The sequence below is a fragment of the Nelusetta ayraudi genome, unplaced genomic scaffold (assembly GCF_046127955.1).
Source record: "Nelusetta ayraudi isolate G7.1 ecotype Tasmania unplaced genomic scaffold, CSIRO-AGI_Nayr_v1 ptg000135l, whole genome shotgun sequence".
Taxonomy (NCBI): domain Eukaryota; kingdom Metazoa; phylum Chordata; class Actinopteri; order Tetraodontiformes; family Monacanthidae; genus Nelusetta; species Nelusetta ayraudi.
In genome coordinates this window covers 11,491,576-11,517,707 of record NW_027466185.1, presented here as the reverse complement: position 1 = coordinate 11,517,707, position 26,132 = coordinate 11,491,576, and the positions used below count along the sequence as shown (strand labels likewise).

The 26,132-nt window shown below is 44.9% G+C and overlaps 1 protein-coding gene and 1 long non-coding RNA gene across 2 annotated transcripts in view; one reads left to right on the top strand and one right to left on the bottom strand.

The window, feature by feature from the left end:
• Positions 1 to 6,511: 6,511 nt before the first annotated feature.
• The window catches only part of atp9b (ATPase phospholipid transporting 9B), a 29,561-nt gene continuing 9,940 nt past the window's right edge, over positions 6,512 to 26,132 (bottom strand). The window contains exons 10-29 of the mRNA XM_076011976.1: positions 24,393 to 24,468; positions 23,117 to 23,193; positions 20,201 to 20,361; positions 19,881 to 20,023; positions 18,593 to 18,705; positions 17,203 to 17,460; positions 14,485 to 14,646; positions 14,269 to 14,361; positions 13,170 to 13,253; positions 12,613 to 12,783; positions 12,430 to 12,528; positions 12,253 to 12,342; positions 11,881 to 12,025; positions 10,917 to 10,981; positions 10,625 to 10,780; positions 10,312 to 10,376; positions 10,090 to 10,198; positions 9,928 to 9,985; positions 8,526 to 8,729; positions 6,512 to 7,262 (exon numbers count right to left, since the gene is read on the bottom strand). Coding sequence (XP_075868091.1) covers positions 7,126 to 7,262; positions 8,526 to 8,729; positions 9,928 to 9,985; positions 10,090 to 10,198; positions 10,312 to 10,376; positions 10,625 to 10,780; positions 10,917 to 10,981; positions 11,881 to 12,025; positions 12,253 to 12,342; positions 12,430 to 12,528; positions 12,613 to 12,783; positions 13,170 to 13,253; positions 14,269 to 14,361; positions 14,485 to 14,646; positions 17,203 to 17,460; positions 18,593 to 18,705; positions 19,881 to 20,023; positions 20,201 to 20,361; positions 23,117 to 23,193; positions 24,393 to 24,468 — 2,466 coding nt within the window. The 3' untranslated portion in view covers positions 6,512 to 7,125. The remainder of the gene's footprint in view (positions 7,263 to 8,525; positions 8,730 to 9,927; positions 9,986 to 10,089; positions 10,199 to 10,311; positions 10,377 to 10,624; positions 10,781 to 10,916; positions 10,982 to 11,880; positions 12,026 to 12,252; positions 12,343 to 12,429; positions 12,529 to 12,612; positions 12,784 to 13,169; positions 13,254 to 14,268; positions 14,362 to 14,484; positions 14,647 to 17,202; positions 17,461 to 18,592; positions 18,706 to 19,880; positions 20,024 to 20,200; positions 20,362 to 23,116; positions 23,194 to 24,392; positions 24,469 to 26,132) is intronic.
• Positions 23,606 to 25,375, top strand: LOC142877403 (uncharacterized). The gene is made up of 2 exons (XR_012923839.1): positions 23,606 to 23,969; positions 24,080 to 25,375. It is a non-coding gene; the product is annotated as an uncharacterized LOC142877403 (long non-coding RNA).

Below are 26,132 nucleotides of genomic sequence, written 5' to 3'. Positions count from 1 at the left end.
CCTCGTTCGGTGAAAGCAAAGTGGCGGCTTTGAAGTTAGTGTGATCAGTCCCACCTGTAACCACCAGGTGGGGCTCTCAGAGAGCACAAAATATGTTGTTTTCTGGAGTCTTTTTTTTTTTTTTTTTAATGTAAAAACATTCATACAAAGCTGCGCCAATGGAGACTAGCATGACAAATATAGATCAGAAACTTATATATAATATTATTCATTCCGTGCCTTCAGTCACTGGAGAGTAGAGTCTTTTTCTCAGGTGCAATAAAGGCTTATTTATATGTCAGTATATAGATAGCTGTAAATCCAACTGTCCATCAGATGTGAATAGAAAATAGAAATTGAAATGAAAAGTGTTTTTCCTTTTATACCCTACAAATATTTCATTTTTATTGCCTTATTTCTTTTAATCAATATAATTTTTCATCTTTTTGTGCTATACAGTTGCTTTAATTATGCAAATTTCCCCACTGTGGAATTAATTCTATTCTATTCTATTCACTATGTCTCTGCTGGCTTCTACCAGAGAGCATTATGGGTTTTGGTTCACAGGTGTCACTGTGATCGCAGACCATCTCATTACTGGGAAACAAGCAGTCAGACTCTGTGTGTGTGTGACTTCTTCTCATTTTGGGGGCAACTGGTAACTATGGACTATGGACTTAAGTGTGAAAGGCTTTTCGCTGGCTGTCACATCACAGCTGTTGCACGACTGTGTGTCTCGAGCTCAAGACGGCGTTTACAGCGAGACCTTCGCGAGGTGCCACCTCGATTTCTGGGAGCAATCGAAGGGAATCGAGGGGAGGGGGGCGGCCCGACAAAGAGTTGCAGAGAGAATCTCCCCTGTCGCAATCCTCTGGATGTGAAACACGTGAAACGCTCACAAGTGCTGCTAAACGCGCTCAGGGCCGTCCAGAAAAAATAAATTAACATTTTGACCTCCATGTCTCCGGGTGATTCCTGTTGCCCAACCGCCTGCTCGGTGCGTCCACCACCTCAAAAGTCCAGGAGGAAGAGAGCAAAGCACCAGGGGCGGTGGGGCGGTGAGGGGTGGTCTCTCTGTCAGAAGACCGCACATTTTTGTCGTCTGCCATCCCATACGGGCGGCCGCTGCCAAGCCTGGAGAATTCTCTGGCAGGTATGACGTGGTTTGGCCGGCGACGAGGTGGAAAAGACCTCAAGTCGGCTTTTTCTTTCCACACTTCGCAGCCTCGCCATCCGCAGCTCGACCGGCCTTTATTTGTGTCTGAACTGAAACACGGTGGAACGTTGGACAGCGCCGCGCGCGTGTTATTCATAAACTGAGAAACAACTGGCAGAAACGACGACTTTCCCACTGCTGAATCACCTGTTTGTTTTGGAAAAATAAATTAGGAGGGAAACGGGAGGGGGAGGGGGGAGAGAAATATTACTGTGCTCCTTTGTGTTTTTTTTTTTAACTTGTGCACACACACACACACACACACACACACACACACACACACACACACACACACACACACACACAGAAAACACACGCACACGCACACACACACACACCAGATGTGTGCTCATAACTGTGCAATGTGCTTTTTTTTATAATGTGTGTCTTGATGTAGAATAATAATAAAAAAAGGTTATAAATAGCCTGCGCCGCGCGGCCGCAGGTTGGGGCTGTGACCAGAAGTCTGGTTTCATGGGACATTAAGTAATCTGCCCTCAACTTTAATGGCAGCCAAAACATCAGGCAGAGCCGCGAAAGGGCCTTTCGGGACGTCCTGAGCACACCACACTTATTATGAGGCTGAATAATGCCGTCTTTGTCAGAGATCTGCAAGAGCCTGGTGACGCCATGCACTGTTAGACGGGGTGAAATTCCTATTAATATATACACATATTTTGTTGTCGTTTTTTATCTCACTCGCTGATATTTTTCTTGTCGCTCAGCTTGTGAGGGGGAGGTGAGTGTGTGACCATCGTCACCGGCTCCCTCTTTATTTTACAGCCAGACAGACTTCCTGTCTCCCATCAATGTTCTCCTTTTTTCTCTTGGGCCGCGGCCGTGACGGAATCCCCTGCCCCGTTTCCTGTTGTGAGCAGCAGCAGCCCGTTGCCTGGCGACGGCCCAGTGCGGCCCGCTGCAGTGCAGGAGGCCTGTTGTACTGGGTCAGTCTCCCCCCCAAACCCCACCCCCAGCGAGGAGCGCAGCATTTTACTATCTCTCTCAGCTGTTGGCTGGGGCCTCCGTGTGCCCAAGGCCGTTTACATAAATCCAGAGTGGAGCTTGTGTAACTGCGAGGGAAGTGTGGTTACTGTAGTCTGATCTGCTGCTGCTGCTGCTGCTGCTGCTGCTGCTGCTGCTGCTGCTGCTGGGCAGTGGGCAGGACTGAGAGGCTCGCTGCTGACAGGAGGAAATATGGATACCAGCAGGATTGTGTCCTCGAAAGAAAGAAAGAAAGAAAGAAAGAAAGAAAGAAAGACAGAAAGAAAGAAAGACAGAAAGAAAGAACCAGAAACATCCTGACAACTATTTCCTTGACTGTAACAAGCTGAATGAGGCCGCGTTCAGACTGCCAGCCAAAATCAGATTTTTACCCCTTCCAGATTGAAACCGGATGGCTCTTTTGCAGTTTGAACAGTCACAAATCACATGAATTCCCGATTTTTGCAAAACAGATTGAAACCACCTTCGTGAGGAAGTTTCAAATCGCATTTGGACAAATGCGTCTCAGCCTGAACAGCTCCTGAGGGGCAACAGAGGTTTATGGACACATTTCCTAACTGAAAATAATTAGCAGTGCAGGTGTGGGGAAAAAATGAGAGAGGACATGAATAAATAATAATAACCCCGACAGGCCAGGTGTGATGTTGAACAAACTTGATCGCGTTCATACAACTGGTAAAGAGGGATTTGGCATTCAAAGTTTGAGTCTCCACTTCAGCCTGTCTGCAGCTTAGCAGCCTTTGGGGCAAGAGGCTCAGGAAACTCAATTCACGAGAACTATTACTGATACGGCAATTACGATCGCTTATTGCACAGAATTACGGCGTTTTCCATCACCGCGGACCATTATTAGCCGTAACTTTATCTCCGCCCGCTGCCGTTTCCTAATTCCTAAACAGGCCTCTACGGAATCGCGAGAGGCCAGTTGAGATGTTGTACAGCAACAGAAGCCAGCTGAGTAACAAGATAGTGTAATAGCTGGTCTCGTTAGGGTTCAAAAACATCAAATGTGCAAAAAGACTGTGGGTTTAAAATGAAAAAATGCATTGTTGATCTATTATTATCAACTTACAGAGGTGCCAGTGCACAAAACCTCTGTTTACTGAGTGACTTTTTCTCTGCAACGCAAGACAGTTTGTCAAACAAAAGACAAAGAGAATGACGTTATTAGCCCCCACGATGACAGCTCCACCTCTGAGCTCCTGCACTTGTGCAATCAAATGTGACGATGCGTAATGCTGTTGGCAGGTTCTTGGCCGCCCGTGCCGCCAGTGCAGGTTCGTGGAGGTTTTACATAAAGGGCCTCCTGCATGTGCATGGACACATTTGCCTGTCAAAGTGTTGCCGTAAAGAGAAACACAACACGGCAGAGGCATTGTTTGTATTTTTCTCAACTGAAGCTCGCTGTGAGAACACAGACGGCTTTGTCTACTCACGGTGAGAGGGAGCCTGAATAATAACAATAAGAATAGTGGAATATACAGCATCTGTTATGTTGTTTTCATTTATGTATGAATAGCTGAGGCCAAAAAAATCTTTTTGTTGCAAGTGGATCCTGGTTTGTTTTATTATAAGTTGCTTTCCACATCACATGCACAGAATCTGGGAGCATTTACTGGGTTGCAGCATTCAAGCGGTACAATAGAGGTCGCCAAATCCTTCTTATAAAAAAGAAAAAAAGAAAAATCCAATTGCAGTTTTGAAGCTTTCAAGCCACTAAAATGAAAGGCACAATTTTAAATATTCAAAATTTTGTTTTGCATAATATGGAACAAATAAAATCATGTGTGCGTTTTTCAACTGTACGGTAAATATTCTGCCTCCACTTACTTGTTGTTCTACTACTTTGAAGTGGTACGCTAAAACATCCTTTACGAATATATTATAATTACATCCAAAGGTAATGAATTATATAAACGCAGTAATAAAACCCCGACTGGCCTCCATATTACAGAGTTTCGACAGGAAGCCATAAATTAATACAGAAAATGTGCATAAAAGTAGGTTGGCTGTAGCAAAGACAAACACTCCTCTGTTTTTGCAATAAATCATTATTCACGTGAACATTATCCGCTCCATCAAAGCTCATCACGCAGCACATTAACTGCAGCTGCTTGTCACACACACACGCACACACACACACACACACACACACACACACACACACACACACACACACACACACACACACACACACACACACACACACACACACACACTGGTGGAACCGCTGAGTGCACGGGGATCTATGGCAACACACAACAGCGTGGTGCTCCAGATGAGCAGATCAGAAGCAACATCTATTACCAATGTTAAAGTAATCAGACCATCACATTCATCACCGGATCGCAAAGTGCGTCCTCCTCCACGGAGAGAAATTGATAACACATTGTCTATTTTTGCTTCCGCAACTGCTTCTGATTATGTGATTCTGTACCAAGATGCATCTTTTTGCTTTTGGCTGCATACAATAGCAAGCCTTCCTGAGAAGGAGACTTATCGCACAGAATTTATTGTATTTTAATTAAACCAAGCCATAACCAAGTGAAACCGTTTCTCTTCTCTGGGAAGTCAACTTATCTAAAGATCCTCACAGACACAAAATCATAAAACAGTAGTGATATACACTACCAGTCAAAAGTTTGGACACAATGTATTTTTTCTTTTTATCTTGACAACTTTCTGCACTGCGGATAGATACTGAAGACATCAAATATATGACCAAGATATATGCAATTATGCAGCAAAGAAAAACACGTTCAATAACTCAAAACATGCTTTTCATGAAAGGTGGCTATTTTGAAGGAGTTAAATATAAAACGTGTTTGAGTTATTTTACACTTTGTTTCCTACATAATTTCAATGTGTGTTCATATGTAGTTTTGATGCCTTCAGTGAGAAACTGCAACGTCAAAGGTCATGAGAATGAAAGAAAAGACATTAAATTCATAGAGTGTGTCCAAACTTTTGACTGGCAGTGTATATTGTCAACTCTTCAAAGCTCAAGTTCTAGTTCAAGCTCAAACTCTCAAGTCACCGCTAAAGCGTCACTTTTTAAAAATAAGAATATAACAGTACTAAAATACTGGAAACAAAATAAAAGCCATCAAGAGACGCCAGAAAACTCCCGAGACTATATTCTCTTCCCATTTTCACAAAATAAAAAAAAATTAAAAAAAAAAGAAATAAAAGATAAGCTGTGTAGTGCACAATAAATAAATAAATAAATAAATAAATAAATAAATGATATATATAAACCTTGGTCTCTGCCTCTATCTAGTGGTTGCATTAGGGAACTGCATAATGAACTATAAGGAAATGTATTTTTTTCTCATTCGTTTTTATTAATCATGAACCAATAAACATATTATAAATAAGACATGTTAGAAATTTGCAGTGTTGGACATTGAAAGCAAGTTCAATAGAAGTAAAAATCTGTACAACGCCACATACACAGGACAAAGATGTCAACAGAAAACACACAAATCAACACCTCTGGGTTGTTCCACAAAAAGATATAAAATCATTTACAACATAATACTTTGCATTTGAGTGCTGCAACCACACTAACTTTCACAAAGTAGAACATCGATCGTTTGTCTCACACTCTTCTTCTTCTGTATTATTTTTGTTTGTTTTTTTTAAATCAAGTGCAGCTGTGTTTGACCTAACTGTTGCCAAATAGTGATCATCCCTCTTGAAGTCAACTCAGGAGAAAAACACAGCTACACAAAACCCTGTCAAGCAAATTCCACATTTACCTTTTTGTCTTCTTCTCCTTCTTCTTCTTCTTCTTCTTCTTCTTCTTCCAGTGTGCTAAACCTGTTTTAACTACTTTACAGTACGCAGGCTGAATGATAAAACTCATTCTCCTGATGGGGCTGATAGTCAAAACCTGCTACCGAGGCAGAAACATGCGGACGCCCCGGGAATCATTCGAGTCATTGAAGGCCAGGAAACAATCAGCTGACGTGGTTTCAGGCTCCTCGCTCTGGACTTTTGAACAAACTTTTAGGATGTGGCCGCAGACTTTCAAGCAACCGAAATGTTGGGTTTGTGCGCAAAAAGGGGGAAAAAATGTAACCCAGATCCAGGATTCCTTAACATCCGGTGATGTAAGATGGATCATAATGAGGCACAAACGGAGGCGCCGACCGACACTGAATTATGCAGTGGAACAAAGGCCAAATACGTTGAGGCCACGTTACTCAACTCTCATGGAGTGCTGGTGTTTGGCTGCGGAGGCTGCGGACCAGTGATGCTCTTCACTGTCGGACAAATGCAACGGACAGAAAGCGGCAAAACGGCGAAGAATTCAGTCGACAGCGACTTCCAGCATTTTTTTTTTCATTCGTTGAATGACAACACGCGAGTGTTTTGTTTTGTTTGTTTCGTGGAATGCACAGTTTAACAAGAGATAAACACTAAAACGCATCTGCACAGAATGGTCTGATCTACATCAATGTATAAAAAAAGAAAACAAGAAGGGAGTAAACCTTTTTCCCCATAATGCAATTCAACACTGTTCACAGATGCAGGCCAGCAGCTGCAATTGACATCTAGAATTAAAAAAAAAAAAGTAAAAAAAATTCTCAGCCCCTCCCCCCACTTATAAAAATTCTGAAGGTAGCGGCACAGAGTGATGCTCCACTGTGATTTCATAAATGCATCTCAGCAAAAGAGGCATATTGAGCCTTCCCTCCACAGTCTCTGTGCATGTGCACTGATTGTTTTTTTCAAGTCATCCTAAGGTTTGTAGTGGCAAAATCCCACGAGGTTCCCTCTGATTCACGTCAAGTCAGTGGTTTCTTGACCTCCGCAGGTCACGTGCGCAACACTGACGGTCGGCAAATACAAAAATAAAAGTGCTGAAAGTAGGAAAGCTCAGTGAAGCGACAAAATGAGCTTGCGCAAAGAGAAACTGAGGATCAGGAGGAGAGTTTGGAGTAGCTCGGAGGGGAGAACTTGCGCTTCAGGTATTTGATGATGTAGAGGGGAAGGCAGCTGACCAGCGTGATGGCCGACACCTTCCACAGGAAAGGCCAGGTGGTGATGAAGGACAAGTCTGCAGGAGGAAGAGAAGGAAGAGGGCAAACGTCAGCATCGCTTCCTCAGGATATGACATAAGATAAAAACCATCAGATGCAGGGACTGAAGCCGGTGGAGTAAATGCAGTGACGCAGAGTCGAGACATGAAAAAACAGAAAGACAGAAATGGCAGTGAATGAAAACAACCAGACCGCAAGACTCCACAGGAACATGAAGGAACACGCGACAGACGTCAGTGACGAGGTGGTGGTGGTGTGTGTGTGTGTGTGTGTGTGTGTGTGTGTGTGTGTGTGTGTGGGTGGTGGTGGTGGTGGGGGGGGGGGTGAAGGGACAGGCTGCACACCTACCAAGGAAAGCTCCAAAGGACACCCTGCCTATGCCTGCGGCCGACACACAGCAGCAAAGGAAGAAGTGCAGCAGAAACAGTGAGTGTGGAAACAAATCAACAGTCAACACGGAGTCTGGGTGTCGGGAAGCCTCACGCAGCAGGCAGAGCCCACAGCTGCAGCAGCGAGGGAGGGAGACCCAAGGCAGCTCGAGGGCAGACTCACAACACACACACACGCACGCACACACTATCCATGACTAAATCAACAGGAACAAAGAAGAGCAACGCACGACTTCCAAGTAAGGCTAGAACAATTAGTAATGACTGTGCCCATTAAATGAGGTTACTACAGCTCGCCTACGACCGGGCGTTTTCAGTCAAGGCCCCGCAGGAACTCCCTGGCTGAGCATCTTAGGTTAGCCAATACAGTGTATCTTTAAATCACGCCTCAAAACTTACTTTTACAGGAAGGCCTTTTTTGAGTAAATCTGTCGTCTGCCGCATTTTACTGTCTTTTATTGTTTCAGCGTCTCTATGTCCTAATTTATGTTATTTCTGGTGATTTTACCGTGATTCTGTTTTCCTGCTCGGGAAAACAGATCAGGTTTCATTCCATTTATTTTTTACTACGATGTTGTTTCATATGTATCTTCTTGTTCTGTACTGTATAGTACTTTGTAACTTTGTTTTGAAAAGTGCAATACAAATACATTTTATCATTGTTATCATTATTTTAAAATATCCTGTTGTCACATCAGTTATTTACTAGAGTTCGTTTTTGTAGCGGAGCCTCACGTATCAGATGGCAGAACGTTGGACGATTTTCATCAACTGGCTAATGACTTTTCTTTTTCTGCAATTCAGCTAATAAAGAAAAATAGTAATTAAAAAGCGATAAGGTTTCTAATATTTGGTTCCGGTAACCTTTAAAAAGCGAGGTGAGATACGTACCAAAGTACTCGTTGAGGAAGGCCAGCGAGGCGAGGTAGCAGCCCAGGCTGAAGAACTCGGCCACCACCATGAGCCAGTGCCAGGTGCGGATGGTCAGCGCCACCATCAGCAGCTCGGTCAGGATGAGCGCCGTGAAGGAGATGGCCACCACGTGCACGAACTCCGACTCAAACAGCACCAGCGCGCCGTACATGAGGATGCCACCTGGTGGCGCCCAAGAGAGACAAAACACGCCACATGGACAGCAGGTCAGAAACCTCTCTTTTTTCCATTTTCTTTTCAATTCTCTACCCAGAAGTGTTTCTTGTACTTTAAAAGATGCATCACGGGAGACTTTAGCATTCCAACAGACGCAATGTTAGAATTCCTGTCTAAGAACCAAATGAGTAAAACTTTTTTTTCTGCAAACCTGGTAAGAGAAAAAAACTCCCGGTGAATCATGGGACTTTAGAGAGCTTCAGGAGAAAGGGATTATAGAGACATTCAAGCATCAAATCAGATTTACGATGGCTTTTGACACTTTTTAGCCTTATGTTATTCTTAAACTGCACGTTTCAGTTTAATATCGAGAGTCTGATGAAAAGATTTTCATGAATAAAACCCGCAGTGGGTGTGAGATCACAATTGGTCTATTAGTGGCATAAAGGGATTTTAATTCCACAGTGAAATAAACAACAAAAACCTCAGAGTTTGAGGGAAAAAAGCTCGAGGAAATCCTTTGAGGTCACTTGTTTTGTTGTATTTTTACATCTCAGTAGTTGTGATGACTTAATAGTAAAATGAAATTTAAAAAAAGACGCGCTGCGCTTTGCTGTTTCTCCCTCTTGGCTCTGAAGTCCAGACACTTGCTTCTCTTCAGGCGCCTGCTGTATCCTGATAGCCCTTCATTTTTACCATAACACCGCACTAACTGAGCTTAATAGCCCACAATGAATCACATAATTACTTGTTCATGCAGCGCATTCCAGCCAGTCAAACAGTGTAATAAATTAATCTGGATTGGTGCCTAATATTTCCCTCTTACCGCCGCCATCCTCTCATATCGTCTTTGCGTTTCACTGCCTTTTCTTCCCCCCCTCCCTCCCTCTATCCCTGCTAGACCTGGTATTGGCCTTTAATTAAAAACCCGGAGCTGTCAGGAAGTCGCGCTCGAGCAGGAACATAGATCTTTCTCACACGCTGCATGGCTTAGCGATTACAGAAATATCGATTTACTGGACAGACAAAAGGCCGCATGTAGGAGCGGATGACGGCTGGAAACTTAAGATACTGAGAAACGGGCCGGCCGGGGGACTTGGGGAGGGTCTGGGGACTCTGGGTATTAGGAACAGTAGAAATTATGAAGCGGCGGTGGAGGAGGACGACAAAGCGGCTCTTTGAGCCGAGCGGCCGCCCCGCTTACCTTGATACACGCTGATCAGAACCCAGATGAGGAAGGTTTTGAACGACAGCGAGCGTCCCTGAGGGAAGAGAGAGAGAAAAAAAAACTCCCCTGTGAACGTGTCCTTTTTAAAAGTGCACGACCTGACTTACTAAAGATGCTAATGGGAGCTTTTGATGGTACCTTGGTGAGGTCTTTATAAAGCTCTGGGTAGAGGAGAGCCATGTCCGGCTTCACATCCTGGTCCAGGACCAGAGAGAACACAGGGAACATGGTGTAGATGGTGGCGTACCTGCACGGAGGACGGACAGCAAAACCACTTCTTACAATCTAAACTATGATTCCAGTGAATTAACGTGCTTTATTTTACGATGCGTTGCACATAGGTTGGGAACTGCCGCTCACCCGACCATGAGGAAGCCCTGGTACAGGGGCACTGAGGCAAAGTAAAACACAGATGAGAAGACGGCCTGTGTGTGGAGAGAGAGGGAGAGAAAAAAAGCAATTAAGTCAGTTAAAATGTGGCAAAGTGTCTCGGGAGTCACCGCGCAGCAACACACTTTGAAAAAACTAAACCACAAATTGAAAGCAGACATGAGAACAAAGGCAGCAAAGCAAGAAGAGAAAGAAAAAAAAGACCCTATTTTGCTATTTTTGACTATTCTGTTAAAAACAAGATTTTCCAGTCGTCGGCCACGTTGCTTGGCCACGTGCGCACCTGCATGGTGGAGATGATCATGCCTCGGTGCATGACGAACTGGCCCAGCGCCGCCGAGCGCTTGTAGCTGTTCCTGCCGTGGACCATCAGCAGGCGGCCGATGTGCTTGAACTGGGTGATGGAGAAGTCGGCAGCCAGGGACGCCTGCTTCCCTTCCTGTTGACACACACACACACACACACACACACACAGAGAAGTCACTCTGAGATATGTGTGAGACTATCCCACCGAGTTGGATCCGAATGTCGTGTCACTGTAGTCGCTATGTCTGCAGCATGCGGAGGAACGTTACCTTCCCCTCGATTCCAACGCCGCAGTCTGCAGCCTGGATCATGCTCACATCGTTCCCTCCGTCACCTGAATCAGCAACAAAAAACATCCAAACACTTCAGTTTTATAAACCGCTCAGGATGGGAGATCCACACACTTGGACGTGAGTTTCCTGTGAGCGCTCACTGCCATCTTGTGGCAAAAGGCGGTACTGCAACTATATGCCCTCTACCTAAAATAATAACTGTGTGTATATGTGACAATGAGATTATACTACACATGGCATAACAAGTCCATTGTCTCTAAACAACATTCCCAAGCCGCCTGTGGACTCCAGTGATAAACATCCCTCTGACTTTGCGCCCTGAGCAGGCCACCTGTTGACCTGCTCACCAGTGGTGTAGTCTATGTGATATGCAAATATAAGCCGTATAACCACTAGAAAAGGTTCCAGATGACTATACAACCACTAAAAAATCCGCAAAGATACGCAACAGTATGTTTTTTGACACGCCGTTCATTTTCCCGTTTTAAAAAATGTGATTAAAAGGACTTTCGATGTTCTGATCTGTTTTCAGCCATTGCTTTAGTGCCGTTTTTGAGAACTCATTCATGTTTGCAGCACTTTATGCACTTGATTGCCGAAACTTTATTTTTTATATATGTGTTAATTATTTATTAGTTTTTTTCTTAATGTTCCCAAATTTGTCTCGTGACTGCTGTTCGTTTGGTAATTAAAGTCCAGCTGTAAATTGACTGTATATATCTTATGTTGCTAACAATACATTTACATTTAGACAATGACATCATCAGTCTTTCATAATCTCACTTTTATGTGGATGCATACTTTAAGCATTACTGAGCATCATGGTTCCTATTTTGTGTTGTTTTGAAGCGGCAGCGGCCGGACAGATGTGTGTGAGGCTGGGAGGGGGGGGTCATAGCGTACCCACTGGAATAAACTAGACCCCACCACTGCTGCTCACCTATGGCACAGGTCCGGTTACCAGTGTGCTGCTGCAGGAGGGTGACGATCTGAGCCTTCTGGGTGGGGGAGCAGCGGCAGCAGACCACAGCTGGACACTGGCACGCCAGCTCCACAAACTCGTGCTCGTAATAGCGCAAACACACCTGCGCAGGAAGAGCAAACATCACTTCAGTCAGTCGCTCTTTTAAAAACTATCTGACCACAAAGCCCCAAGGAACCTAAAATCCTCCATATTTGTTTTGGCTGACAGGGATTTTTGTTGTTGTTGTAATTCTCACACCGACTGTTGGGGCCACATGCTCGGATCCTCCGCTGCTGCGTGAGGAAGTGTGTGTGTGTGTGTGTGAGAGTGTTGCTGCTAGAGCAGTACCTCTAGGGAGTCTCCGGAGATGACCAGAGCACAGTCATGCTTCCTTCTGAAGGCGTTGAGCTCCAGATGGGCTTCTCCTCTGTTGGAGACCTGTTAGAGAGGCAGAAAATATGATGGATGAACACTTTGTGTCCTCTGGTGTTGCGACGCGAGGGGAGGACGGAAGAGCAGGCGCACCGGCTTGAACACGTGGATGTCCTGGTTTCTGGAGACCAAGTGGGAGCTTTTGGCGATGCACGTGGCCGTCTCCAGCTTGTCCCCCGTTAGCATCCAGATCTAAGCGGACCATACACAGAAGATAAGAAACGTTTTTGCTCCTTACGCTGTGCGCAAGTGCCGTTTTTTCCCCTTTTCCTTCACCTTGATGCCAGCGTTCCTGAGCAGCTCCAGGGTGGGCCTGACGTCCGCCTGCAGCTGGTCCTCCACGCCCGTCAGACAGAGGAGCTCCATCTCCCTCTCGAGGCTCTCCACCACCGCCGCCACCTTCAGGGCTCTGTCATGGATGCTCAACTTGGCCTGGTTGTAGCGGCTCTGCGTGCAGATGCGGAGAAGAGCAAATTTAACAAGAAGGAATAAAATTGAAAGATGAAAGAGAAGTTTTAGTCACATTTTTACAATACGAGACAATAGCTGCATTTCCAGTTTCTTGCAAAAATAAAAGTGATATTTCTAAAATTTCGACAAATACGATTTGCAGGTGTTTCCATTGAATCGCAATATTTGAGAGGTTTTTCCAAGTTTAGGTGTTTCCATTACCAGTGTTTTATTGCGATATTTAGGTTTTGCGCAGTTCTAGGGGTAATGGATAAAACTGATACATTTACAGAGCACTGATTTATCTTAAGAGACGCAACATGAAACACAAGCTTGGACCACGACAATTTAGAGAGCCTGCATGGAAAGAGATGGAGAAGCACCTCAAAGTCCTGGTACTGCTCTTCAGACAGGGACTTCTTGGCCACCACCAGCGTCCTCAGGCCTTCTCTGGCCATGTTCCCACACTGACACAACACAGAAGGAAACGTTATCACTCAACAGATATTCGGATCCATAATTTCCCCCCCAAGATAAACATCAATCAGACGCGGCGGCACAGATCATCTGTTCTGTGCTGCTCTGTGAATGCTGCTGTCAATGGCGGCGTATTGTTAACCAACACCAAAGGAATCAATAGTGAATAACACGGCCTGGGGCGCAATCCAGAGGACACAGTGAGACAGGGCGGAGGGGGGGGGCGGACGGCGGTTTATTTTTGATATGAAACAGCCATGAGGTGAACCTGCACTGCTGATTGGTTATTGACAGGCGGCGGCTGACTTGACAGCAGGATGTTGCAGCCGACGGGCCGTCATTAGCGCCATCGTTGGAGAATATGACATACTGTAATTACTTCAACTTTATGTAGGTCACTAATTAAATCAAACTGTGCCCGCAGTGCTAAATGACTCAATAATGCCAATATAATTATGAACGTATGCACACGAGACCTGGTGTTTGGTGCAGACGCGGCCCGCTGACCTCCGATGGATGTCCTGATTAAGAGCTGGGGGGTGGGGAATGTGTGTGTGTGTGTGTGTGTGTGTGTGTGTGTGTGTGTGTGTGTGTGTGTGTGTGCGGGGGGGAGGGCTACAAATTAGGGCTGAGTGGGACGACTCATATGTTTAGGATTCAGCTTGACAGCTCGCGTTTTACGTTCACACTCTCTGGGTTTTAAATGAACATTAGAAAGGATTTCTATGGTGCAAAAGCCATTAAAGCTCAAAATGTTGCTCCTTTCCAACCAGGCATCCAATGTGTGGAAGAATTGAATGCTTTTATTATATGGCAACAAAAACAAAAATACTATTGGTAAAATAGCAACAGAGAGACAAATCCACAGGGGACATTCATTCAGTACCGGCACTCTCCACTCGGCTAAAATCTCTATTCTGAAACATGAAATAATGCCAAGGCTTAAGATTTCTAATAAAAGACCGACAACGAAGGAAACTGACAACAGCGATAACGAGCCTTCACCTCTTCTTCCAGCCAGTCGTTATACTGGACGATGCTCGCCATGGCAACATCAGCACCCTTCATGTAGAAAGTGATTTCTCCCGTCGACTCCTCCTGCAAATAAAAAAGAGGAACAACCAAAAATATTGGATCTGGCATCATGTAAAACCAGAGTCAGAAGTCACGGATGTTACATCTATTGCAATTAGAAATTCTACACAATTCAATTGTCCACACCCTGACGATGATGCCCATTCTCTTGCTCTCAGAGGTGAAGGGGAAGATTTGCAGGATGCAGAAGGAGAGGATCTGTCCCGAAGGAGTCTTGAGCTGCAGGGAGTTCAGGTCTCTGTTGACCAGGGTGAGGCCCACGCTCTCGGTCCATCGCACCAGCTCCACCTGCAGACAAGACAAAAAAACAAACAAACATCAGTTTTCCTTTATTTTCAACTTTTATTTTTTTAATTGAAAAAGAATATAAAATACTTCCAGTGGCAGAATTACAAGTCACATTTTTGTTTTAGTATATACATGTATGCCCACATAGATACAGTCTACCTACACAGCATGTAGATACATACAAACTTATACTCTGATATACTTATAGAGTATACTTTGTAATAAATTAAAGTATAATGAAATGAACAAATTATTCCCCCCACAGCCCAACATAATAACACATCATATTGGTTACTTATACATTAAAGTACAACAACAGGCACACATTCAATTGGGCAATACCTCTAAGTTTGTGAAATAAGAAATAAATAATTTTCTCCGGTTTTAGAAACAACATGGTCTCTTTAAGCCCCCGGGAGATGGAAGGATATTTAGTGGACTTCTAATGCAACAATAAAGAACGTCTTGCTAGTAAGGAAGTGTAAGCTATAACGTCCTTAAGCATCCGTTTTCCAATCACTACTACTGGCTCTTAAGCAGATGGGCACGTGGGATGAATTCAAACTATTTAGGATAAAGCTTATCTGGCGTGGCCAAGTTAAAAACTGGTGACGTTTTTTGAAGATTTTACATCAGAGGGAAATAATGTCATGTCTTAGTCCTGAAAGGTCGATTTCAGAGCTCAGTATTATGTTAAATGTTAAAATATCATGAAAAACAAATGAATATAGGTGAGAGTACAACCTTTGTTCTCGGTGCGTTCTTGCAAAGCATAAAAGAGGCAAAGCCAGAGATGAAAAACACCTATCAGTGGCTGGAGGTTGAGGCAGGAGAGAGTTACGGTATGACCAGCTCTCCTCATTCAGTGCCAGATAAGTGTTTTTCTGTTTCTCTTCCCTCTCTCCCTCTCTCTCTCTCTTTCCCCCGAGCAGGAACTGAGGCCCCCGCGCGAGCGTTCAGCTGCACACGACTCAACTCTCAATGGCTTCATTTTCAATTTGCTCACTCAAAGGTCGTTATTATACTCTGACCTACAAATTGGAACTTCCTGTTAATACCCCATCATTTCTGCCGCTCCCCCCTTTGAGCTCCATAAAAAGGGCTGCCTATATTTGCTTAACACACATCTGTGTGTCATTATCGCCGTACACGTGTATGCGTGTGCGCATATGGCCGCACACGACCGGCGGTACGTGCACACGTCGGCCAGGGCTGCTAAATCAGCTCTTTATTCCCGGTCATTAGCTCAACAGAACTGTTTAATGCTTTGTGGACTTTGATTTATGCTGTATGTGATTCATGAATGAAGCCAACAAAAGGGAGGTGATTTCTATCCTACCAGCAATTAATAATTAGGGAATTAAAACGGTGCTGGTGCTTTTCAAAATAAAAGAGACAACAAAAAAACTGAAATTGATGAAGGTAAAAATGCATTGATTGGTTATTTGTCTATATATTTAATTTTTCCCCAGCTACGTTTGCTAAAGTCTTCAATTTCCTTCCCTTCATTAAGTTACAGGCGTCAATATGAAAAAAATTCACAAATTCAATAAAAGCCCTAAAAATTCTTTCTATTTTTCCACATTATGGGACAGTGTAACTGCGCAAACTGGCCATTTTGATGTGCTAATAATACATATTATGCAGCGGTATGAGCTGGTCCTGCTTGCTTTCATTGCGCCTGCGTGTTTACACCCAGTTGGGAATGATGAAGCACCTCCTCTCCTGGACCTGACAGACATTAAAAGGCAACGGTCAAGCGCTCTTGTCTGATATTACGAGGGTCAAAGGTCTCACGTCGCCGCAGCTCACGGCCTGGCTGAGCAGGAGGTCAGGTGACCCCCCCGCTTCTAATCTCGGCGGCCAGCCCACTTCATCTCCTTAATGACGGCTCATTAAATTAGAGGGGCTGCGCGGAGAGCTGCAGCAAAAAACAAACTATCACTATCAGCGGCGGCTCGGCAGAGAACTGATGCCGGGGGAGAGGAAGGAGAGAGGAAGAGGAGGGATGGAGGGATGGGGAGAGAGGGAGGGAGGGATGGTGGAAGGTAGAGAGAGTCGCAGACCTCTACCTCTCATCCTCTCCGGGAGAAAATTAAATATTGATCAATCCGGCCAGTGAGAGACAATGAAGAAGAAGGAGACAGAGCAAAGTGAGCAGGTTTATAAATAAATATACACATTAACTGAGGGGGAGGGGCAGCTGAGAATTTATCTTTGGCAAAAGCTTCTTCTTTATTTATTTATTTATTGCTGCGTGTCTTCATGTTGATCCCTGAACTTTAAAACTATGGATTGATGCAGAGTGCAAACGCTTATAGAAACCTTGTGTATGTGGCGAAGTCAAGTCTTAAAGGAAGGAAAGGCTCTATGTGCATTTTATTTATTTATTTATTTATTTTTAAATCTATACCCTTTTGACAGACAACTCTCATAGAATTCAAATCAAGTGAGCTGAACTGATCAGACAGCGCTCGGTGGTTGGTCTCGTCTATTAACGCTCTCTGGTCACACAGACGAAGCTGCTGAGGCTTCGCTGCTGCATCTCTGGCTCACCTCATCGGGGCTGGAGGCCTGGTAGGTGCGGTTGTCGTCGCTGAAGTCCTGGTCGGCCTCGGCCGACTCCGTCTCTCCGTTGACGGCGGCGTGCGACTCGTAGACCGGCGTGACGTTGTGGCACAGGGCGATGGCCTTCACCGCCTCGTGGATGCGGCTGCTCACGCTCTTGCGCACTTTGGGGCCCGACGACTGGCTCTTCCGGGACGGGGTGGTGCCGCCGGTGCCGTTGCTGCTGCCGGCGGGCTGAGAGGTCACCTGACCACATGGTGAGAAGGTGAAGGAGGAGACAGGGGGGGAGACGATGCAAATGATATCAAAGCTCGTACGAGATTCAAATGTTTTACGCTGTCTTTGTTATTTGGAGAGAATAACAATCAAATTCAAATTCTATTTCAGCCCATTTCCTCATTAAAAAATAAAAAATCGGCCGGACAGGATGACTGCAGCTTGACCCCGAGAAGACCAGTCATTTCTCATCGCCGAGTTTATACTCGTGAGGGCGTGGGGGCAGATGGGCTTCGGCGTCGACCAGCTGTTTGGAGCTGACCAAACGTGAACAATATCATTCTGTCAAGGCTGGAGCCAGTTGCGAGCCACCCATCAAGGGGAAACACTTGCTTACAGTCGAGCCGAGCCTCCCGGGGACACATGATGAATGAACAATATGGGCGCCGTTTCCTGGAAAAACGGCCGTTTAGATGAATATGAAAACTGATTGGAGCGATCTCCAGGGAGAGGCGGGAAAGGACGAGCACCGAGGTTAAATATGGTGCACGTTCTGTATTTGAATGGGGCCACACTTGAATATTCTGAGTGGCTGGGTTTGATTCGTTTTGGTTGGTTCTGTCCTGTGTTTGGAAAACTGCATCATTGTTTCCTATAGATAGACAGATAGCTAGATTGAGAGATAGATAGCTGGATAGATAGCTGGATAGCTAGATGGAGAGATAGATCATTTATTTATCCCTATGAGGGAAATTCAGGCATCACACCACACATAAAAGACAGCTTCAAAATAGACAATGAAATACGCAGACATAAATGATAACAGCAGACAAACATGTAACACGCTAAGGAAGCCAGATAAAATGCACATGTGAGAGGCAACAACATGGTAAGGTAATAAAATGAGTTTTGAAATGTATTGCACAAATCTGGTTAAAATGTACTTGCATCAGAATGTATTTAAAATGTATTGTACATGGCACTTTATCTATTGATCTGGAAACAGATGCTTGATGATAGGAATAAGGTAAATCAAAGTACAGAAATTAAATTTGATATGTTAAATAAATAAATAAATAAATAAATAAATAAATAAAACTGTAATAAATGCAGTTAGATATTTTTTTTCATTTCCTGATATGAATGATTTGAAAGGTCTTACCTGTGCATAGGACTGGATTATGTGGCTCTGTATTTCATCCATGGTGTCGGTGCCGTAGGACACGGTGCCCAGGTGCAGCCGCTTGAAAACCATTTCATTCTTCGTCAAAGTCCCTGCACGTAAAGATGTTAAACTAATTTAACACTTTGCTTTTTCAAACTCAAACGTTTCAAGATGAGCTTCTGAAAACGCAGAAGGAAAAAATAATAATTAAAAAAATGACAGTGTCGATCCCCAGATGAACGATGCTAATGCTTTATTGAACAGGAGGGTGTTGCGTCTACATGCACAGACCAAGACTCATCACTGATGTGGGATGCACATCCTTTCTGATCAACTAAAAAGACACAGAGCAGCACAGAGACGGTCAAAGAGCAAGTTCAGACACTGGGAAAACAAGGGCCTCGTTTTAATGGATGTCAGTGGCCAGGACGAACGCTGATGGAGCACTGAGCTGATTAGACGCCACCTGACTTCCAAAAAAAGCATTAGGGCCACACTGTTAACCACTTCCACTGGATCGATCGTTTGCCCTCCTCTTCATGTGCTTTTAACTATCAGTCTGGATTAATAGGCTCCGCGGCTAATCTGTTCCTACCTAGATCAGCAGGGTACGACAAAGAGGCACGTTAGGACCCCTGCAAGGGTTTATCACTCCGACACACCGTCTGGCATTAGTAAAAAGAAGCCATTTGTTTTTGGAGCACCGCACCATGACAGAGACAAAACTAACGAGGCCTCCGTGAAGCCAAAAACAGACACACAACACAAATCTGTTGAAAGTCTTGATCTCTGCCGGCAAAGTAAAGATGGGAATTCAGGCATTTAATGAAAGTTACATTTAACAAGCTGTTTAATAATCATCAATCGTTTTTTTAGTTTTTTGGTTGATTTATTTTCAGATTTATCACAATACTCATTTTTTTGTGCCCTTTTTCTGGAAAAACCATCAAGTGTAACGTAAGGTTTAGTTTTTAATCTGGGGTAATACTATTGACACACAAATAAACTGAGCACATCCAGAAAGCACAGCTCAAAATAAGAAATAAGAAATAAGTTTAAAAATGATATTGTTTTTAGTTGTGTCGTAAAAACAAATTACTTTCTAGCAAACCATTCAAGCTATAAAGCAACATAAACCATAGAGAACTCCAAAGCTACAATATTCAAAAACAATATCGACACAGTGCTTTCGAATCAAAATCATTCCACTTGACAGATACCTAAACTCGTGCTGTCGACATCAAGCAAACATATCAATTGACTTATGTGGCGACGGAGCACCTACCGGTCTTGTCTGTCAGCAGGTAAACCAGCCGACCCAGTTCTTCTGGGATGGTGCTGGTTCTGACCACGGTGCCGGGGATGTTTTCATCCTTCATGATCATCCAGCCGTAGGCGGACTTCCCCATGTCCAGGTTGACACGCAAGCTACATGTGATAAGTGAATCAGTGAATAAGTGAATGTGATGTAATATTTGACAAGGATCACCAATGAGCATATTATTTAAATGGGAAAACATTCTTGGGGGATATTCTGTTGGTGATGATAACTGGAGGGAGATTAGTCAAAATAACTTCATTCCCAGCAACATAAAGACAAAGTACCTGATTGGTATGATGTAAGAGAAAAGCACGACGAAACGGAAAAGGTTGCGGAACCACGGACCCACAAATCCCTGCAGCGCAACCATGACAACGGACAGAACCACCTGGGCCAGGAACAGGGCCTTGGTGAGTCGATTGAGCTCCAGGTCCAACAGGCCGACCTATCGGGACAAGGCAGGGGAAGAGATTTATTTTTATTTTACATTCAACAAAAACAGAAACAAAAGTTCTTTTCATCTTTCAGAGCTTCAGTTTGAGCATCAGCGGCAACGCTACCATCTGCTTCCAACGCCTGACAATATGCTCCACAGCGAGTCAGTGGAAAAACATTCTTGGCTGCCTTTATCATGCAAACGGTGTGTGCGTGCCGCAAATAAGTTGGCCCGGTTTTTGTGGCAAATTACAAGCTGCATTAACGCCATGCTCGAGTAATTGTCCCCACACGCTGCCGAGGGTCAAAAGGCCTCAAAAATAAAGTTCCCGTATTGAGACGGCGCTCTAGAAAAAAAAAAGAGGGATGGGGGGGAGAAACAGGGTGGTTGAAACCAGGGAGGGGCGGGCAGCAGGGGAAGGGGGGAGGGGGAGTTCGCAGTCGTCTTTTATTTTTCGAGTGCATCTCCCAGCCAATGGAGCATGTGGGAAAAAGATGTCAAATAAAGAAAGCACCCTTCCCCTTTCTGGCATGGCTGGCAGTAAAGCTCGGCACACAGAGGGCTTTCTTCTGACGCACCACGCTTACAAAAACAGCAGAACATAACATCTCTCCTCCCTCAAATAAAAGGAACTGTGCTGAAAAGGAGGGGAGGAAAGACAGGGTTTCTTTTTTTTTGGAGGAAGAGGAGGAGGAGGAGGTAGGAGTGGGAAGGAGGGAGGAGGGAGGGGTGAGCGTACACATATAAAAACCCCCAAGTAGAATTCCAGCACTGGCCAACCAAACCCCCACCAAGCAGCGTTCCCCCGAGGACTGGGACCAGTGTGACTGATTTATCAGTCGCTGTTAACACTCCCAGCGGTGGAAGAGGTGCAAGGGGAGCAGAGCGGGCAGGCGGGCGGGCACGCATCTCCCCACCCACCCGCCCGCCCGCCCGCCTCCCTTATATGGTTCATGCTTGAGCTATTGAGAAAAATAGGGGGTCTGGGTGGATTAAAATGAAGAAAAATTAAGACAGAGGGCACACTGCATGGCTGAGAGGCACAAGGATCCCCCTTCTGCTTGAACAATGGCCGCTCCAAATTTTTCCAAGGCTTGCCGGGGATCAGATGAAGTCATTATTCATTCAGTCAAGAACGGGGGAGGAGGGGGAGGGGGGGAGAGGGGAAGGAGAACAGGGGGGACTCAATTACCTCAACCTAAAGATGCTATCAATGAATTTAAAAAAAAGTGCATATTTTAGTCCATTCATCTCACAGCCATTAAAAGGAATGATTCGATCTGCCTGTGTGGCTTGTGTTTTATTTTAGCGCGTGTGTGTGCGTGTGTGTGTGTGAAATCCCATGAAGAATTGTAGCGCCCGGGGACATGAATATTCATCGAGTTAAAAACAGCAAGGAGCATACACCAGTAACACCAGAAAGAAGGGGGGAAAAAAAGAAAATAAAGCACCTGATTTTTGCCATCTTGGGAGACAAAAAACTTTTGTTATCTCTGTTTCTTCAGACAGAAGCGTTTTTTTTTTTTGTGTCTCTCCAGGAGTTGAGCCGCTGTCTTCTCCTGAAGGGCCGCCTGCTGCTACATGACATTGCTCCGTCTCTTCACTCGGACGGAGGGTCCATCCAGCGACAACAGCGGCACAAAGGCTGAATCTATACCTGACGCCCTGTCAGATTGATCAAGTGCAGGCATTGTCCCCGGTCCCGCTGTCACAACACATTATATGAGGCCAAAACATTCCCGCAACTTCAGCCGCGCGCCATCGACTTTTCCCCCCGATCCTGCGGGCCTCCGTATTGGCACTTCTGACATCATCTCCTTGAAATATTGAGTTCCTCTCAGCGGCGGAGCCCGCACAAAACGGCGGCAGCGGCAGGCGGCAGGCGGCGTTCGACCGGCCACGTCGGCGCTCTTAATAAAAGACGGCCCTCGTGTCAAAACGGCGCTGAGAGTCTCAGTGTGGGCGGCCTGCAGCCGATAACTTTGAGCACAAAAGTAAATGGACAGGAGATGTGGGCTGACAAGCCGGATACTGCTGATAGGTGCGTTTAGGGCATCTGGCAGATTCATCTTCCATGCAGACCTTCATATCTGACATTCATCTCAATCCTGGGGGGACGAAACGCTCAACAGGGATTTTTTTTTTTGGTGGCATGTAGGAAGTCATGGGTCGAAAATGTCACTTAGATCCCACGGTTGCTTAATTTACCTATTTTGGTTAATTAGCATCCAGTGCTGACCTTTAGCACTGACAGGTCCAACTTTATCTCCAAAGTCAAGGGTAAAGGACCAGCACGTCGCTGTGATTGATTAGTGATTAGTGGCAGGGGAGGAACAATGCAATGGCGTGAGGGGGACACAAGTTCTCCAGGTTGAAGCGTTTTTTGTGATTTATTAAACAAACAAACAAAAAAAAAAAAAGCGCTTTGGACTCCCGAAGGTCAGGAGAATGCAAAGCAAAAAAAATGCAAAAAAAATAAAATAATAATAGTCAGCATCTACATATGAGAGATGAACTGTTACCAGAAAATGTGTCAAGCATAAATCCCTACCTTGTTTCACGTTTGGCTTATCTTGGATTTTTAAGAGAAAACAAGATATTTGCATCTTTAATCAAAAGAATAATCAGTTTCATTCAAAATATGTATTTGTATCAAAATGAACGCTGATTTTAAATTGCTTTTCAAAAAAAATAAAAAATAAAAAAAGGTTTTTTTTTTGTTGTCTTTTTTTGCACAAACACAGGAAAACCAAGAGGCAGTCACCTTGTTCTTGGCGTAGGACGTGTTCAGGACGCTCCTGGTCTCTTTGCCTGTGTAGATCACCACCCCTATCACCGTGCCTGCCAACGGGAGAGAGGAGGAAAGTAATGCTGCCCATTAACTGCACCCCACCCCCGCCGTCTCAGCCAACACACCCACACGCCCTCACCCCTGCTCGAGTAAGATGAAGTGCGCGAGGGGGGGAAACACAATAAGGGCTGAGCCGAGGCACTTCTGCCTCGTTGCTGCTCCGCTTCGACAGACACACAGGCCGACCGACAGACACAGACACACCAAGACAGAAAGACAGACAGACAGACAGCAGGTTTAAGACGGCGGGACTCTCGAGGCCTTCGGCCGTCCGGTGGAAGCTCATAAAAACCTGATCAATACGCCGCCGTCGTCTACTTGCCAATTCATTACAGTGGCCTTATTACAAAGGATTAATGAGTCATTAATATTAGATGAGGCTAATGGCGGAGCAAAGGCAATAATAAACTGAAATACAGCCCCTGCAATCCCTGACGTCTTAAAACGAAAAAGAAAGTTAAAAATGTAAAAGGACCAAAACAAAGAAATGTGAAGCGAAGGCAAAGCGAGGAAAAAAATAAGTAGATTGGCTGTGAAGGACAGAGGACTTGCTCACACAGCCTCACAAAACTTCCTTATATTAAATTGTGACAAACTGTGCGAGGCTCAGCGTGCAAACCGGCTTCAATCTGAACGTGCCAACACCTCATTTCACTTTCACAGCTGGACTGGGGTCCGCAAAGTTCCAGAGGATCCAGAGGAGCCAGAGGATGGTCGGCACGGGGCAGATGAAGTGTCCGTCAACGTGGGCCGTGAAGTTGCTCTTGTAAGTTGGGCGGGAGGGGTGAATGAGGGGGGGCATTTCCCTCCGGCAGAGGTGACGTAAAGGGGGTCTAAGTCAGGCTTTTGTCTGTCTGCATGTGTTTGTTCTCCCAGTCAAGGTCAGGCCAGAGGGGAGAGCCGTCCACGCCGCAAATCAATGGCGCCGCCGTCGCTGAGAGCGTCACAAACACTCTCAACTGTCACAACCGCTTCTGTGGGGAATAACGCGGTCGGAGCCAGGGAGGATTACCTCAACTGTGGCCACAGGCTGCTTTTGGTTTTGTTTTTTCAAACAAATGCCCACACACAGCAGCAGCCAGCAGTCAATCCAACAGTTTTTGATTGTTGTGCGCCCACTTTGTAACACTCGCACGTTCAGTCTAGTTAAACAACATCAGGTTTGTTTCATCCGCAAGTTTTTACTTACCAGATGCCACGACGGTGCTGGCCCACAGCGTGTTTTCAATGCTGAGGCTCTCGTGGATCTGTGGGTCGCAGTCTTCCTGCAGGAGACACAACAGCAGAACAATAAGACATTAGTAAAGGCAACAAGGCGAGGCAAAATATATTTGAGAGACTTTAAATTCTATTTTCTTTAATTGGATAACTGCTGGCAGTCACAAACAACTTGTAACTGATGAGCAAATAAACTAAAATCAACATCACTGAGTTTCTTCAATGTTTTCAGTTTGGAGAATTTTAGACTGAAAAACTGAATATTTCAAGTGATCTGGACATCTGCCATATTTATTGGATTAAAATCATTTGGTTTAAAATGTATGAATCTTTGAAATGATGTTGAAGATTATTCTTCATTCAGTATTAGTTAGATCTCTTTCCATTATTAACACAACGTTTCAGTCGCCATTACACATGGCATACTTGCATACATCTACCTCTCTCTATATATATAGGCGTGTGGTAGATGCAATTAGCCAATCAGAAGGCTGGAGGGCTCAGCATTGCTGATGGGCCTCACCTGTCAGGTAAAACAACAGCACTTGTATTTATATAATTTACAACAATTCATCATCCTGTATTCTGGAGGCTTTCATAATGTGAAAGAATGGGATTTTTTTCTATGCTTTCTGTGCACGTAAGAGTTATAAAATTAGCTGTTATCAGATCAACTTCACTGTAAATGTCACAGTGAAAAAAAATCCACATTTTATGTTACATTAAATTAAATTTCTGTTAAAATCCGAGACTTTGGCTGAGGAGCGGTAACGAACAGGGCTTCAGCTCAGGGCGCTTGCAGCAGGGCCACAATGGTCACGGCTCCGCTGGGCCATTAATTTCCACAAGCTCCTGCCACAGTAGTGCAGACTGTAGCAATACACTAGTCCCCTTATCAATACTTTCGCTAGATTTGGCACGGCGATAGAGACTCCTTTTGAAAAACAGTTTAAATTTTTTTTTTTTAAAAGAACGTAGATGAGATTTCGGTGATAAATAAGCCCCCCGGGGAGCCTCTTGTTTCACCCGCCCCGCCAGGTTCAGCTGCTCACTCTTAAATAAAGACGAGAGCTGAAAATGGCAGGACTGCAGAGTGGAGGCTCCCGTTACGGCTCGAGTTGCCCCGATATGATAATTATGATACCTAAGCAGCCGCATCCTGTCAATCCACTCAAACGTAGGAAGAAGCGCATGAAAAATCAATGGGGTGGCTTGCAGAGCACTCGACCGCTCTGACATTGGCGTCAAAACGCGGTTGTTCATAACCGCTGAGGGGTTTTTTCAGTGAACACCCCCCCTATGAAACAAAGCAGCCATATCCATCGCCGGGAAAAAGAAACCCTCATAAAAAAAAAAAAGGTGAGTTCATTTGCAGCGGATCTGTGGGAACTCTTTCCCCCCCGCCGCCTCCCACCCCCATCCTGCTCAGACTAAAAGCACACGCTATGCAAAGGAAGGCCGCGGAGGATGAATGAGCGGAGGAAGTGCTCCCTCACTAAGCCTGGTGTGTGGCCAAGAGTGAAGACGGGCCACAAAGCCCCCCTTTGTACTGGAGCTCTCCTCTCTGTGGGGGCTGCGCTAATCTGCTATTAATAAAAAAAGAAGAAGAAGAAGGAGAAGAAGAAGAAGAGGAGAGAGAGAGAGAGAGAGAGAGAGAGAGAGAGAGAGAGAGAGAAAAAAAAAACCCAGTGAACAACAACGAGACAGGATG